At 42.6% G+C, this 11,048-nt stretch overlaps 2 protein-coding genes across 2 annotated transcripts; both read right to left on the bottom strand.

Moving 5' to 3' along the window:
• Nucleotides 1-2,540: 2,540 nt before the first annotated feature.
• Nucleotides 2,541-6,804, bottom strand: LOC115401180 (inositol-trisphosphate 3-kinase B-like). Its single transcript, XM_030109398.1, has 7 exons — nt 5,869-6,804; nt 4,707-4,791; nt 4,332-4,545; nt 3,967-4,171; nt 3,773-3,874; nt 3,534-3,605; nt 2,541-3,426 (listed from the first exon to the last, which is right to left on the bottom strand). The coding sequence occupies exons 1-7, from the start codon at nt 6,619-6,621 to the stop codon at nt 3,178-3,180; spliced, it is 1,680 nt and encodes a 559-aa protein (XP_029965258.1). The 5' UTR covers nt 6,622-6,804; the 3' UTR covers nt 2,541-3,177.
• A 329-nt stretch (nt 6,805-7,133) lies between these two features.
• Nucleotides 7,134-10,557, bottom strand: LOC115401768 (seipin-like). The gene is made up of 9 exons (XM_030110092.1): nt 10,545-10,557; nt 9,688-9,943; nt 9,520-9,598; nt 9,293-9,436; nt 9,150-9,185; nt 8,776-8,910; nt 8,574-8,671; nt 7,811-7,940; nt 7,134-7,678 (listed from the first exon to the last, which is right to left on the bottom strand). Exons 2-9 carry the CDS (start codon nt 9,936-9,938, stop codon nt 7,586-7,588), a joined length of 966 nt encoding a protein of 321 aa, XP_029965952.1. The 5' UTR covers nt 9,939-9,943; nt 10,545-10,557; the 3' UTR covers nt 7,134-7,585.
• Nucleotides 10,558-11,048: the final 491 nt, after the last annotated feature.

Below are 11,048 nucleotides of genomic sequence, written 5' to 3'. Positions count from 1 at the left end.
AGCTCGGCGACGCGCACGGCAGTGCTGAACACTGGAGACACGACGCGATAACAAAACCGAGATATTTCATCCACATTCAGCAAACATTTAGATAAAAGAATGAAAAATATAAATCACTGTACGAGCAGTCCGGCAAGCAGCGCAATGTTGGTCCTGCGAGCGGTATAATTTACCGAGATGGAACCCACAGCGCCACCTGCTGGACAGACACACAACAACTTCTTTTTCTCAAAGGAAAATAAAGTAAAAAAAACTTTCAAATAGATAGATAGATAAATAGATAGATAGATAGATAGATAGATTGATAGATAGATAGATAGATAGAGATACTTTATTAATTCACGGGTCAATCCACACAAGTCAACTGCATTTGAAAAAAAAAATTATTAAAAAATAAACTTAGTACATTATTTAGCTGTGACTCATTAGTAAGCCAAAAATATGTTGTGAACTGTCCTGCCTATTTGTTTAGCGATTGGCATGCTTTCCGCACAAGGAAATCAGTCAATATTTTTCATTTTTGTGTGGATTTTGGGGGCTTTTTATAATTTGTGAATGTTTAGGTACTCTCCGCCTCCATAGTAAAGACACATGTGTGAAGATGAACTGCTGTCCTCAAGTGTCAGTGTGTTTGTAACTGTCTCTGTGTTTGCTTTGGGATGGACTGGCCACCTTCTCCATCGTGCTTCCTGTGCATGCTCAGTGTAGTGATAGAAATGTCAGTCAATAATTGATCCAAACCTTTAAATTCTTGTCTCCCTCCTTTCTCCCAGATGTTCACGTTGATCATCATCTTACTTTCTAGACCCCACATACATACACTCTCTGCGCACCCTCTCTCCACTGACCACAGGGCACACATAGCATGTCATGTAAAGAGGTCTTCCTATGCCTTTTATTTTTAGATAGTCCACCTACCACCAGAGGTCACCAAACAATTAGAAAATCAGGGTTTGGCAGTTCACATGTTTACTCCTTAAAACACCAACTTCACTTTCAGACCTATGGACTCATATTCCAAAACTACGCTGACGATACTCAGCTGTACATCGCTGTGTCTCCTGATGACTCAGGGCCAAAAGAAACCCTTTTTAACTGTATTTCAGACATCAAGTCATGGATGGAAGTGAATTTCCTGCAGCTCAACCAGGACAAAACTGAGGTTTTAGTTATCGGTCCCGAAGGCGAGAGGGAGAGACTTTTACCAAAATTACAAAATTTTAAACCGGCACAATCAGTTAAAAACCTGAGCGTGATTTTTGACTCTGAGCTAAATTTTATTCCACACATTAAAAGTATAACTAAAATTGAATTGTATCATCTTAAAAATATAGCCAGAGTCTTAACGGCCTTGCACCTTCGTATTTAGCTGATCTGTTTTTACCATATCGACCCTCGCGGGCCCTGAGGTCCTCTGGCAGCAGCTTACTGTGTGTTCCTAAAGCCAGAACCAAGACCCATAGCGAGGCGGCTTTTAGCCACTACGGCCCCCGGCTGTGGAACAGCCTGCCGGAGAACCTCAGGACCACAGAGACTGTTGATATTTTTAAAAGGAGGTTAAAAACACACCTTTTTAATCAGGCTTTTAACTGTCCTTTCATAGTCCTCTTATTCCATCATTATTTATGTAAATTTATTCTATTTTATTATGTACTTGTAACTCATTTTACTTTTTTACTTATAATCTTATCTTACTTATTCTATATTAACTTTGTATCGTATCTTCTTAAGTTTTTAGCTGTTTAACTCCTGTGTTTCCTGAGCGAGGTCCTTCACACCGGGAGTTGGTTCCGATCCTCCGCTGGGGTTACTTTGCTCGGGTCCTCTGGTCCCGGCTGGCCTGGGGGGCTCCACACTTCGGTGTGCAGGTTCCCTTGGTCTGGCGGGGTTGGGGGTCCGGCGCTGGAGCCCCAGTATTAATGACCTTTGACTTCTCTCGGTGTGGGCGGCCCCACTGGTGTTGTTTCCCATGATGCTCAGTGCCAGGCCATGTCTCCTCTTCTGTGCGAATTAAAATGGGAGAGTGTCTGTTTGTGTGTGTGTGTGTGTGTGTGTGTGTGTGTGTGTGCATAATGATCAATGGTGTGGTTTTTGTTCTTTTTTTGTTTTTATGATTGTTTTTACTGTTCAGCACTTTGCATTGTTTCATTGTTTGTGAAAAGTGCTCTACAAATAAAGTTTGATTGATTGATTGATTGATTGAAAACATTTATTCAGGACAGACTTAAAAATTTCTGCTTGGATGCTTTCAAGAGCAACCTCAGAAGAAAGTAATTATTGTAAAACCACTGCTTAACCCCTTATCTCTAAATGAAGAGTAAAGTCTAAACTGTTTCAAGTCCAACAACCTTTACTATCCACCAGGGGGCATGGGTTCAGTGGCCAGTGAGAGAGAGAGAGAAAAAAAAACAACACAAAATATGCAAACAAAAAAAGGAGAAATTAAGAGCCGTTTAAAAAGAATTACAGCAATAGGAATGGTTTTTCTCTTGTTCCTGAAGATTAAAAGTCCACACCAGCAGAAGAATTTAGAATATTGAAAGCAAAAAATGTATTGTCGTGAGACTTTGGCTTGTAGCCCTCCTGATCCCAGATCAGACGGCTGCATATTCACATCATGTCAGGGTCAGAGCTTTTTTTTTTTGACATCTTCTAGCTATCTTCTAGACAAATAATATATTTTATCCTCATAGTTGAAGTACAGTACACAGTGGCTGGGTTTGAGAAGGGACCCTGCAGCACAACAACAGTCAAAAACCATGATGACAGTTCAACTTATGAGAAAACAGCTTCACTATTTAGAAAAAAAAAAAAAGTCTTGCCATCCCATATGTTAGGGTGAGTGATACTAACTCTGTTTATGGGCAGACAGTTTTTCTTTATCAAATGCTTCATCACTTCATGCACACACAACAGCAGTTTTCAACCGATTTTTTAAATCTATTTTCTCTTCTGTCATTGTTAAACATTTGCAGTAAAATGTCAAAAGACTGAAGCACAACAAAAATACAGAATTTTGTATGTTAAATCATATTTACGATCCATTTGGTGTCAGAGGTCTCTATTACACTGAGTGTAAACAGATTGTTTACGCTCGTTTTTTTCCTACAGTCACTGAATGAAGTGTATCAGCACCAGCTTTGTCCTCTTCCTGCCTCACAAACACCTCCGAGGACTTCAGCTGCCAGGTTTCTCTGCTCCGGTGCTGCCCGCCTGCTGCCAGGACACTGTGCTGATGGCCTGGGTCAGAGAGCTGATGAGGGAGGTCAGGCCGATGAGGTAGCCATCCTCCTTACTGCCCTCAACCCAGGAGACATCGTGCTGCAGCTCCCTGGAGTCAGGCAGCGGGGTCGTCTTCCCAAAGTCTATCATCCACACATTGGCTTTGTTGCCGTCATGGACAAACAGAAGGGAGCTACCAATCACCTGATTGTAAAAAAACATAGAAACATGTGTAGATGTTGCCAAAATCGTTTCATAATATGAAAGGCATAATTAACCATGAGGAAGGTTTTCTATGTATCTGCACTCACCTCATGCGTTCTAAAAAATTCTGAAGTTTTTAAGGCCTCAGTCAGGGCGAGGAGTCTGGAGCGGTACGCTTCCTGTGAACATACAGGAGCACACATGGCAAAGAGTCTTCAAAATAACAGATTTCTGCAATAAACTGAATGGATATGTCAAGAGGTTCCGGTCCTCAGGGACATTCACTTCAGTGTTTGCCAGATTTGACTTTTGGCTGCATGTTTCCTTGCGTCCAGACAGAACTGACCAGCGTTTTGAGCTGACTCCTGGTGAAGTACAGCAACGTCTCAGTGACGTGAGACAGAGTCTGAACCCTCCTGAAGTTCCGCAGGATGCTGCCGTCCTCCATCTGACTCACAGAGACACACGGCACATTCAGAGAGGTAATCTGTGACAGTATTTACAAATGAACCATACAGTCAGTTTCCAGGCTGCTCCTACCATGATGCCCTCTATTCTCAAGCCGAGTGTTGCCGTTGAACTGGTCGTGTCCTTCCAAAGAAGGTATCGCCATTTAGTCACCCCTTTCCGCTCATGTTCCTCAGTTGATGGAGCCGAAGCATCTATTTTCACCATTTTCTGGTACAGGTCGCTCCGCAGGGTGGCCTTACGGTGTGCTCTGATCACTTCCTCTTCCTGGTATGTCCTTAGAGGATTATTTTGATATAAATGTGAGAATCAAACCACGTGAACAACAAATTAAAGTGAAATACAAAAAGTGCAACTGAAATTTATTAGATGATTTCCTCAAGAAGACAGATTTTTACAGCTTCCATGAGGCGGACAGTGAGCCTCTGAAAACCCACCTGACTCCCATCTTACAGTCCATGATGAGGGGCCTCCTCAGGTCACTCAGCAGGTCCTCCAGGCGCATGTAGCAGTGCTCCCCCCTGGTCACCGTGCCGTGGTACCGCGGGACAAACGGCCTCAGCGTATCTTTCATCAGGCTCTCCAGGCACGTCGCCTCCACTTCACTGTACAGCTTCAACACCTCTCCTCCTTTGCTCAGCTGGAGGTTTCCTGTTGACGCCGATCAGTTAGAAGGAAGAGGTGATAATGCGCTCATAGGTGCCCAAATGGACGTGCAGCTCACAGGAAGCACAAATCAATCCGTTCACTGAGATCAGACTATAGCGGTCTGCCTGCATGGTTCTCTGGTGGATGAGCAGTGACACACTTGCCTTGGTGTCCAGCCAGCTGAACCCAGGATCGTTGCCGCCCTGCGGACCAGTGCATCAGGGTCACAAAAGATTTCCAAGAGTAGTGCTGCAGTAAACAGAGAGGGTCCAGGTCATGTTTTGGTGAAGGATTCCTGTCATCTATTCCTTCTGACTGGTTGAATTCAGAGGTTTTTTTTTTAATTCAAGTTAAATCATGGTCCGATTTTCCAACCTGACTTTTTTGTCTTTGTCCCCGGTGATTATGGGGTTAGGTAAATCATTCCAGTCACTTATAAATGGCCCATTTATTAATCTGTATTAGTGTAACAGAGAAGTAATTTGGACAAGTTTGAGACAATCTATCATTCATATCTTTTCATCTTGTGGTTCAGAACTTTTTTCTTGTTAATTAACATTTTCACAAAGTCATAAAAAAAACAAAACAAAAAAAACAAAAAACAAATGTGAATTTATATTGAATTTCTGGGTTTCATTCCTTGAGGAGCCTCATAAACAACATCATTAATTTCCATAATCCACTTAATAGTCAACATTAGAAAGAGCTCAAACACTATTCTGACCAGTAACAGCGTGTTTGCAGTGTTTGCATACTTTTCTACTCCCACAACCTCTTCAACAGTTACATAATTTGCTTGTATACAAAACAGCTGACACACAAAACAATTGTGACCAGTGGAAAACGTTCAAATAAGATAAAAGGCACTTTTATGAATTGACGCATGAGCACTGTAAAGAAGATTTTCACGTTAAAATTCCCAAATTGCAAAAGTTTGTATGCTTGTATGTCTGTACTTGCTTATTCTGTATAAAATTACTTTGTGCTCTTCAAACTGCATGCTCTGGTTATGATGAATTCAAAATGAACATTTCCTGGTCGCTGTCCCTGTGTTTGTTCACCTTCAGTCAGGTACATTTTGCAGCCGGTGCAGCGAGCAAACATGCAAACGACATTCAAATCCGGCCTGTTCCCAGTCTGCTCTCATGCAAATCAGTAGAGCCACAGGCGCCGTGAACAGTTGGCATTTATGAATTACCATTTCCTCTACGGAAAAGTGGACTAATCACATGTCTGAGTACTTCAGGATGTAAAATATAAAATGTTGTTTTTTCTTTTGATAAATTTTCTCTGGGAAAACAGGTTTTTGGAGGTTTTTTAACTTACCTTCCTGAATGTTTTTCTCTTGGTAGCAGCATCCTCTTCTTCACTGAAGACGTTGTCACTTTCTGCGGAGGAGAGGTTGATGGAGGAGCAGGAGGAGGAGGAGGTGGAGGAGTGCAGGAGCCTGGAGAGGATGGGGTGTGGGGAGGACCACACCTGACTTGTTGGGTCCTGCATCATTCCTGGATTCTCCTCGGCCTCCTCTTCCTTCTCCTCCACACCTCTCTCCGCTGGACATCCCCTCCTTTCATCTTTGTATTCGTCAAAACTAAGGATTTCCCCATTTTCTCCACTTTCCCCACAACAACTCTGTCTTTCTTTACCAGTTGCCTTCGCTCCTTTCCCCCCATTCCACCACTCTCTTTCATAGCTGCCATCGTCATCCTCCTGGCTTTTCCTTGACTTCTCCTTCCTTCTTGATCTCCATTTTGCCTTCACGTCGTTCCTTGTGCTTCTTGCAATCAGAGAAAAGTCTTCTTTCTTTTCAGCACCTTTAATTTCCTCATGGTTCTCTTCCTTTGTGTGTCTTCCGGATGGCTGGAACGCATCACTGAGCTCTGAATCAAGGCGACTGTCTCCATCCTCTCCAAGTCCACCAATACACTGACTGTAAGGGGGGTAGCTTTTGGTTGTCTGCAGCTTTGATCTGGATCTCACTCTGCAGCCGCTTAATGGTTCTTGACTGATGAGCAGATGCTGGAGAGTTGGATCTCTGGTAGATGAGTCCTCTCCAGTCTCCTCAGGCTCTATTTCCATCTTAGCTCCTTTGAGGTCTCCTGCAGAGTCCAGGTTTGAGTCCAAACATGCAGCGTAAAATCAGATGAATCAAGTTTTACCTCATGAATGCCTCCCGCCTGTTAGACTGCAGTGAAAAGAAGCTGTTTGTCTGTCGGTGACACGCATTCTCTTTATTGGTGCCACATTTTGCATGCAGTGACGTTTCCAAAGCTTCATGCTGGGCTACCGCAAATGACATCCGGGAATAACCGTTTACCGGTTTAAACGGTACGTTCCTCTGTCAGAGGGAGACAGTCCTTCTTCCCTGCATGTTTTCTTACAGTTCCCTTTTATTTATGAACAGTGTGGAAACATTCTTCTGCATGTTTGTGCTGATTAACAAGTTGATATGGACTCCTGCACACAGGCACACAAGCGCACAAACACCTTTTGTGATTTAAAGTAATAATGCTCCGGATGCTTTATTTGAGAGCTGACATTTCGTGCATGAAAAGAAAACATTTTCAATGAACAGTTCAGCCTGTTTGGTAGATAAAGCTTGCAAGAAATACAGATTATTACAGAATTATTATTATTATTTTTGCAAATGTGAAGATCCAAACTGTTGTAATACTACATTTTAAGGTGATTCTGAGAAAATGTTTTATAGAGATGATTTATTGAAGCGCTTTGTATAATTTGTAGCTGTGATGTTTAACATGTGAAACACATTTCATGAAGTTGTGTTAGCATTGTATTTTATTTTGATGACTATTTCTAAACGAGAATAAAAGGCATTACACTGTTGTAACCTTACAATATTTAAAAACCTGGTCTCAGGCAGTTCGGTATTCATTTACTTCAAGTGTGTATCTCCTCCTGGCTCAGATCCGAGGGATTAATCCCGCAGCTGCTCTGCAGTACCTGTCAAAGAATTTTCTCCTGCAGTCAAACACACTCACGTTGTCAGTGCCAAGTGACTTTGTGAAAAGCCACGTCTTTGTCATTTCTGTATACCGTCAGCAACATCACTTTCATCCTCCTGCTGGTCCTTTGTAACCTCCGTCATCTCTGACCGGTGTCCGTCCGTTCTGAGCTGTAGAGACAGATCAGTCTGAGCTACAACACCTGGAGAGAAACAGCCTATCACTCACACTCACTGAGAGGCACATTTGTGAAACATGCGGCCTTGTTGGAAAAGCAGGAGGCAGCAGCTCTCTCCTCTCACCTCCCCTGGGTTCCAGTCCACTTGCATTGCCAGCCTGGTGTAGCTGAAGATGAAGAGGAGGCTGAGGAAGATGAAGTTACTGGCCACGCCCACCAAGGCAGAGAGCAAGGGGAAGTAGAAAAGCAAATATCTGTTGGAAAAAGAAAAAAAAAAAAAACAGGGACCATTATCACAGCATCTACAGGTGTTTCTCTATGACTCTGTTTGGGTCTTTTCCTATCTGATTCATGAGACCAATTAGTCATTTCTACAACAATTGTAGAAGCTTGAATGAAGGAAGATGATGTGTGTTTGTTGCTTGTTTCTGTTGTATTAAGGTCTATAAACATCACAGCAGCTTCCTCTTCAAACACACTGTGCAGTTTTCTTTTGTCACGTATGAGCAGGGATGTAGTCTATGGATCTTCAAAAGGAAGCTTAACTAAATTTGGATTATGAGGCAAAATTCTCCTTGAAGCAGAACTAAGAGAAAATTCATCACAGCACCGTGATGTGACCTGGTAACAGTACAGTCCAGAGGACGTCTTTGTTTGGATCCAGGTGGTGGTTTTCAATCAATATCAATCAATTTTTACCTATATTCATCTGTGAAGAATGCACACTCTTTTTTTTTACTTGTTTTTTTAACCTGATGTTTTCAGTAACAAAAACCTCACAGCCCGTCGCGCTGGGACAACAGTGCTCTCCCTCAGCAGAGATGACGGTTGGCTCTATGTACGCAGTGTTTTGGTGCAGATAAGTGTGTTCTGTGATTTGTTCTAACCTGAGACCGGTAAAATGGGCGTGAATATTCAGCTGAGAAGCGTAGATCTGGACCTTGTGGGAGATGATTTCAATCACAGCCGTAGACGAGGGAGAATACTAAAAGTGGAGAGAAACAACCCTCTTAAAGGACTTCGGCAATATAAATGAATGTTCTCAGACACTAATTAAATAAACTCTGCTCTGATACGACCACAACTTACGGGGTCATCTACGTAGTGTGAGAACAGTTCCACTTCCAGCACTTGTTTCTGCTCAGACACTCCACTCAGAAAGGCCGGCAGGAACAGCAGCGTTCCCAAAGTCTTCAGCAGGTCTGACCGGTACCTCAGTATTCCCTGAGAGCAGCAGAGACATTCATCTCCAACACGCTTCATTTTCCAGCCCTTTGTGAGATGTTTCAACTACCCTTTCTTTATAATACACAAGATTTTATGGTTCACTGATAAATATTTGGAAATATGTGATTGTTGTAATCATCGCTTCACTCATTCATCCTGTCATATCAGGCTGCTGAGATCCACCTCTGACCAGGCTGTGTGAAGAAAAGCTTGCTTTGTGTCGGGGCAGTACTCACAAAGCGAGAGCTGGAGGCAGACAGCAGCTGTCTCGCCTGAGAAACACACAGAAACAGAGACAGTGGATCGCCGGGGTGAGCGGTAACCGGCGTTGAAACACACTTGGTTGAATGAGTACACGCATGGCCGTCATGGAGCTTACAGAACGTGCAGAGGAGGCGAGCTGGCCTCCATCTTGAGCGAAACAGGTCGTCTTGATCATGAACATCCCCAGGTCGTGATTGACTGGAGAATCAGGCATCTCCAGCTGCAAAGATATCTGGTAAGCCTGGCCAAAAGTCAGCACCTGAAAGCAGAAATTTAATATAATCAGTGCAGTGTAATACACAAAAAGATGCAGAACTGTGAGACGCTTGCAAACACACATACATGTCTTTTGTTCTTCATCAGGGAGACGTTGGCCACAGGATAAGAGCACAGAGATGAAGCAGAAGGTCCACAATCTGTCCTGTGTGAAAATATGAACAATGGAGTGAGACAAACAATAATAAAGACGCAGTCACAGAACAACATTTACAGTTTTCCCGACAAACGCACCTGTAGTAATAGTGCACAGGGGTGGAAAAGGATGCCTTGGGCATGTAGGTGTAGTAGAAACTCCCATATAAAAAGGCAGCGAGGAAGAGGAGCAGGAATATGACGGAGAACACGACGAAGCCCTGAACAGCTCTGCGGCGAGCCCGTAACATTGCCATGGCAACGACATCCTGGACCCTCAGCAGCATCTGGCCGATGACTTCAGACGGGTCTCCATCATCTCCTGACAGCAGCACGCTTTGCTGATCCATGAAATCTAAAAGCACAAAAAACAGAAAAGTAGTAAGAAAAAACTTTTGTGGGAACTGTTAAAAGAAAAAGACGACTCGCTCCTGTCTCCACAATATGACTGAAATGCACCAACAGCTGTTTTGAACGAAATGTGATCCATATTTTCTCCGAAGTGAAGACACACAGGACATTGTATAAGGTCGTAAAGTCTCACAGACCGTGGCTGCTCATCTTCAGGCACAAATCATCGCATTCACAGCACTGAGTTCTGAAGAAAACCACTGAGTCCAATCGCAGTCACAAGCAAAGGCCTTTCTCACATCAGATGACTCCAAGCTGTGTCATCAGCAGTCGACATCCAGTCTGAGCGTGTTATGTCCTGTATGGATCCACCTCTGTGCTCCTGCCAGGTTGTACTGACGGTGGAGTAGTTGATGGAGTTCTAGTGTTGATCAAATGGCCTCATCTATTTAAGCTTCACATTTAGTATGACCTCAGTTTTCAATGAGATCAAAAACAACTCAAGTTTTGACTTTTTAAACATGGGACTGACAAGAAATATGTTGAGACTTGAAACTAAAAAGCATCTCATGCATATGTATGTTTGCCTTGCATTGAAAACTCACCTCTGGTGTCTGTTGTCCAGTGATGGTCGGTTAGGAAACCGGGTCAGTTTGCGCTCAAGTTGCTTAATTTAGGTTTGATGTGAAGACTGCTCCTCCCTGAACACAGACCACTGTTTCAACAGGAGGAGGAGAGAAGAAGGAGGAGGACCTGGAAGAGGGCAGTAACAAAAAGATAAAATGGGAAAATTAGAACTCACAAAATCACATGTAACAGAAAAACAATAAACTATACAACCTACACACAAAATAAACATTGAAAAATAAACATTTACAATGAACAATACTCAAAATACAGTATCAGAAAATTGTATGAGCCCAGCATTAATCTTTTATTTTAAGCTGTCTGAGGTCATTATTGAGTAATTTCTTGCAAAACTCCACAAAAGCTAAAAAAAAAAAAAAAAAAAAAAAAAAAAAAAAAATCAGACTGTAGAAACATAAAAATATGATGAAAATGTGGAAATATTTTCAACCTTTGCTGTGATATATTTGATTGCTGAGCAG

Source organism: Salarias fasciatus, chromosome 2 (assembly GCF_902148845.1).
Source record: "Salarias fasciatus chromosome 2, fSalaFa1.1, whole genome shotgun sequence".
Lineage (NCBI taxonomy): Eukaryota > Metazoa > Chordata > Actinopteri > Blenniiformes > Blenniidae > Salarias > Salarias fasciatus.
Note: the sequence above shows the minus strand (reverse complement) of the source record. Positions and strands in the feature narration are given on the sequence as shown.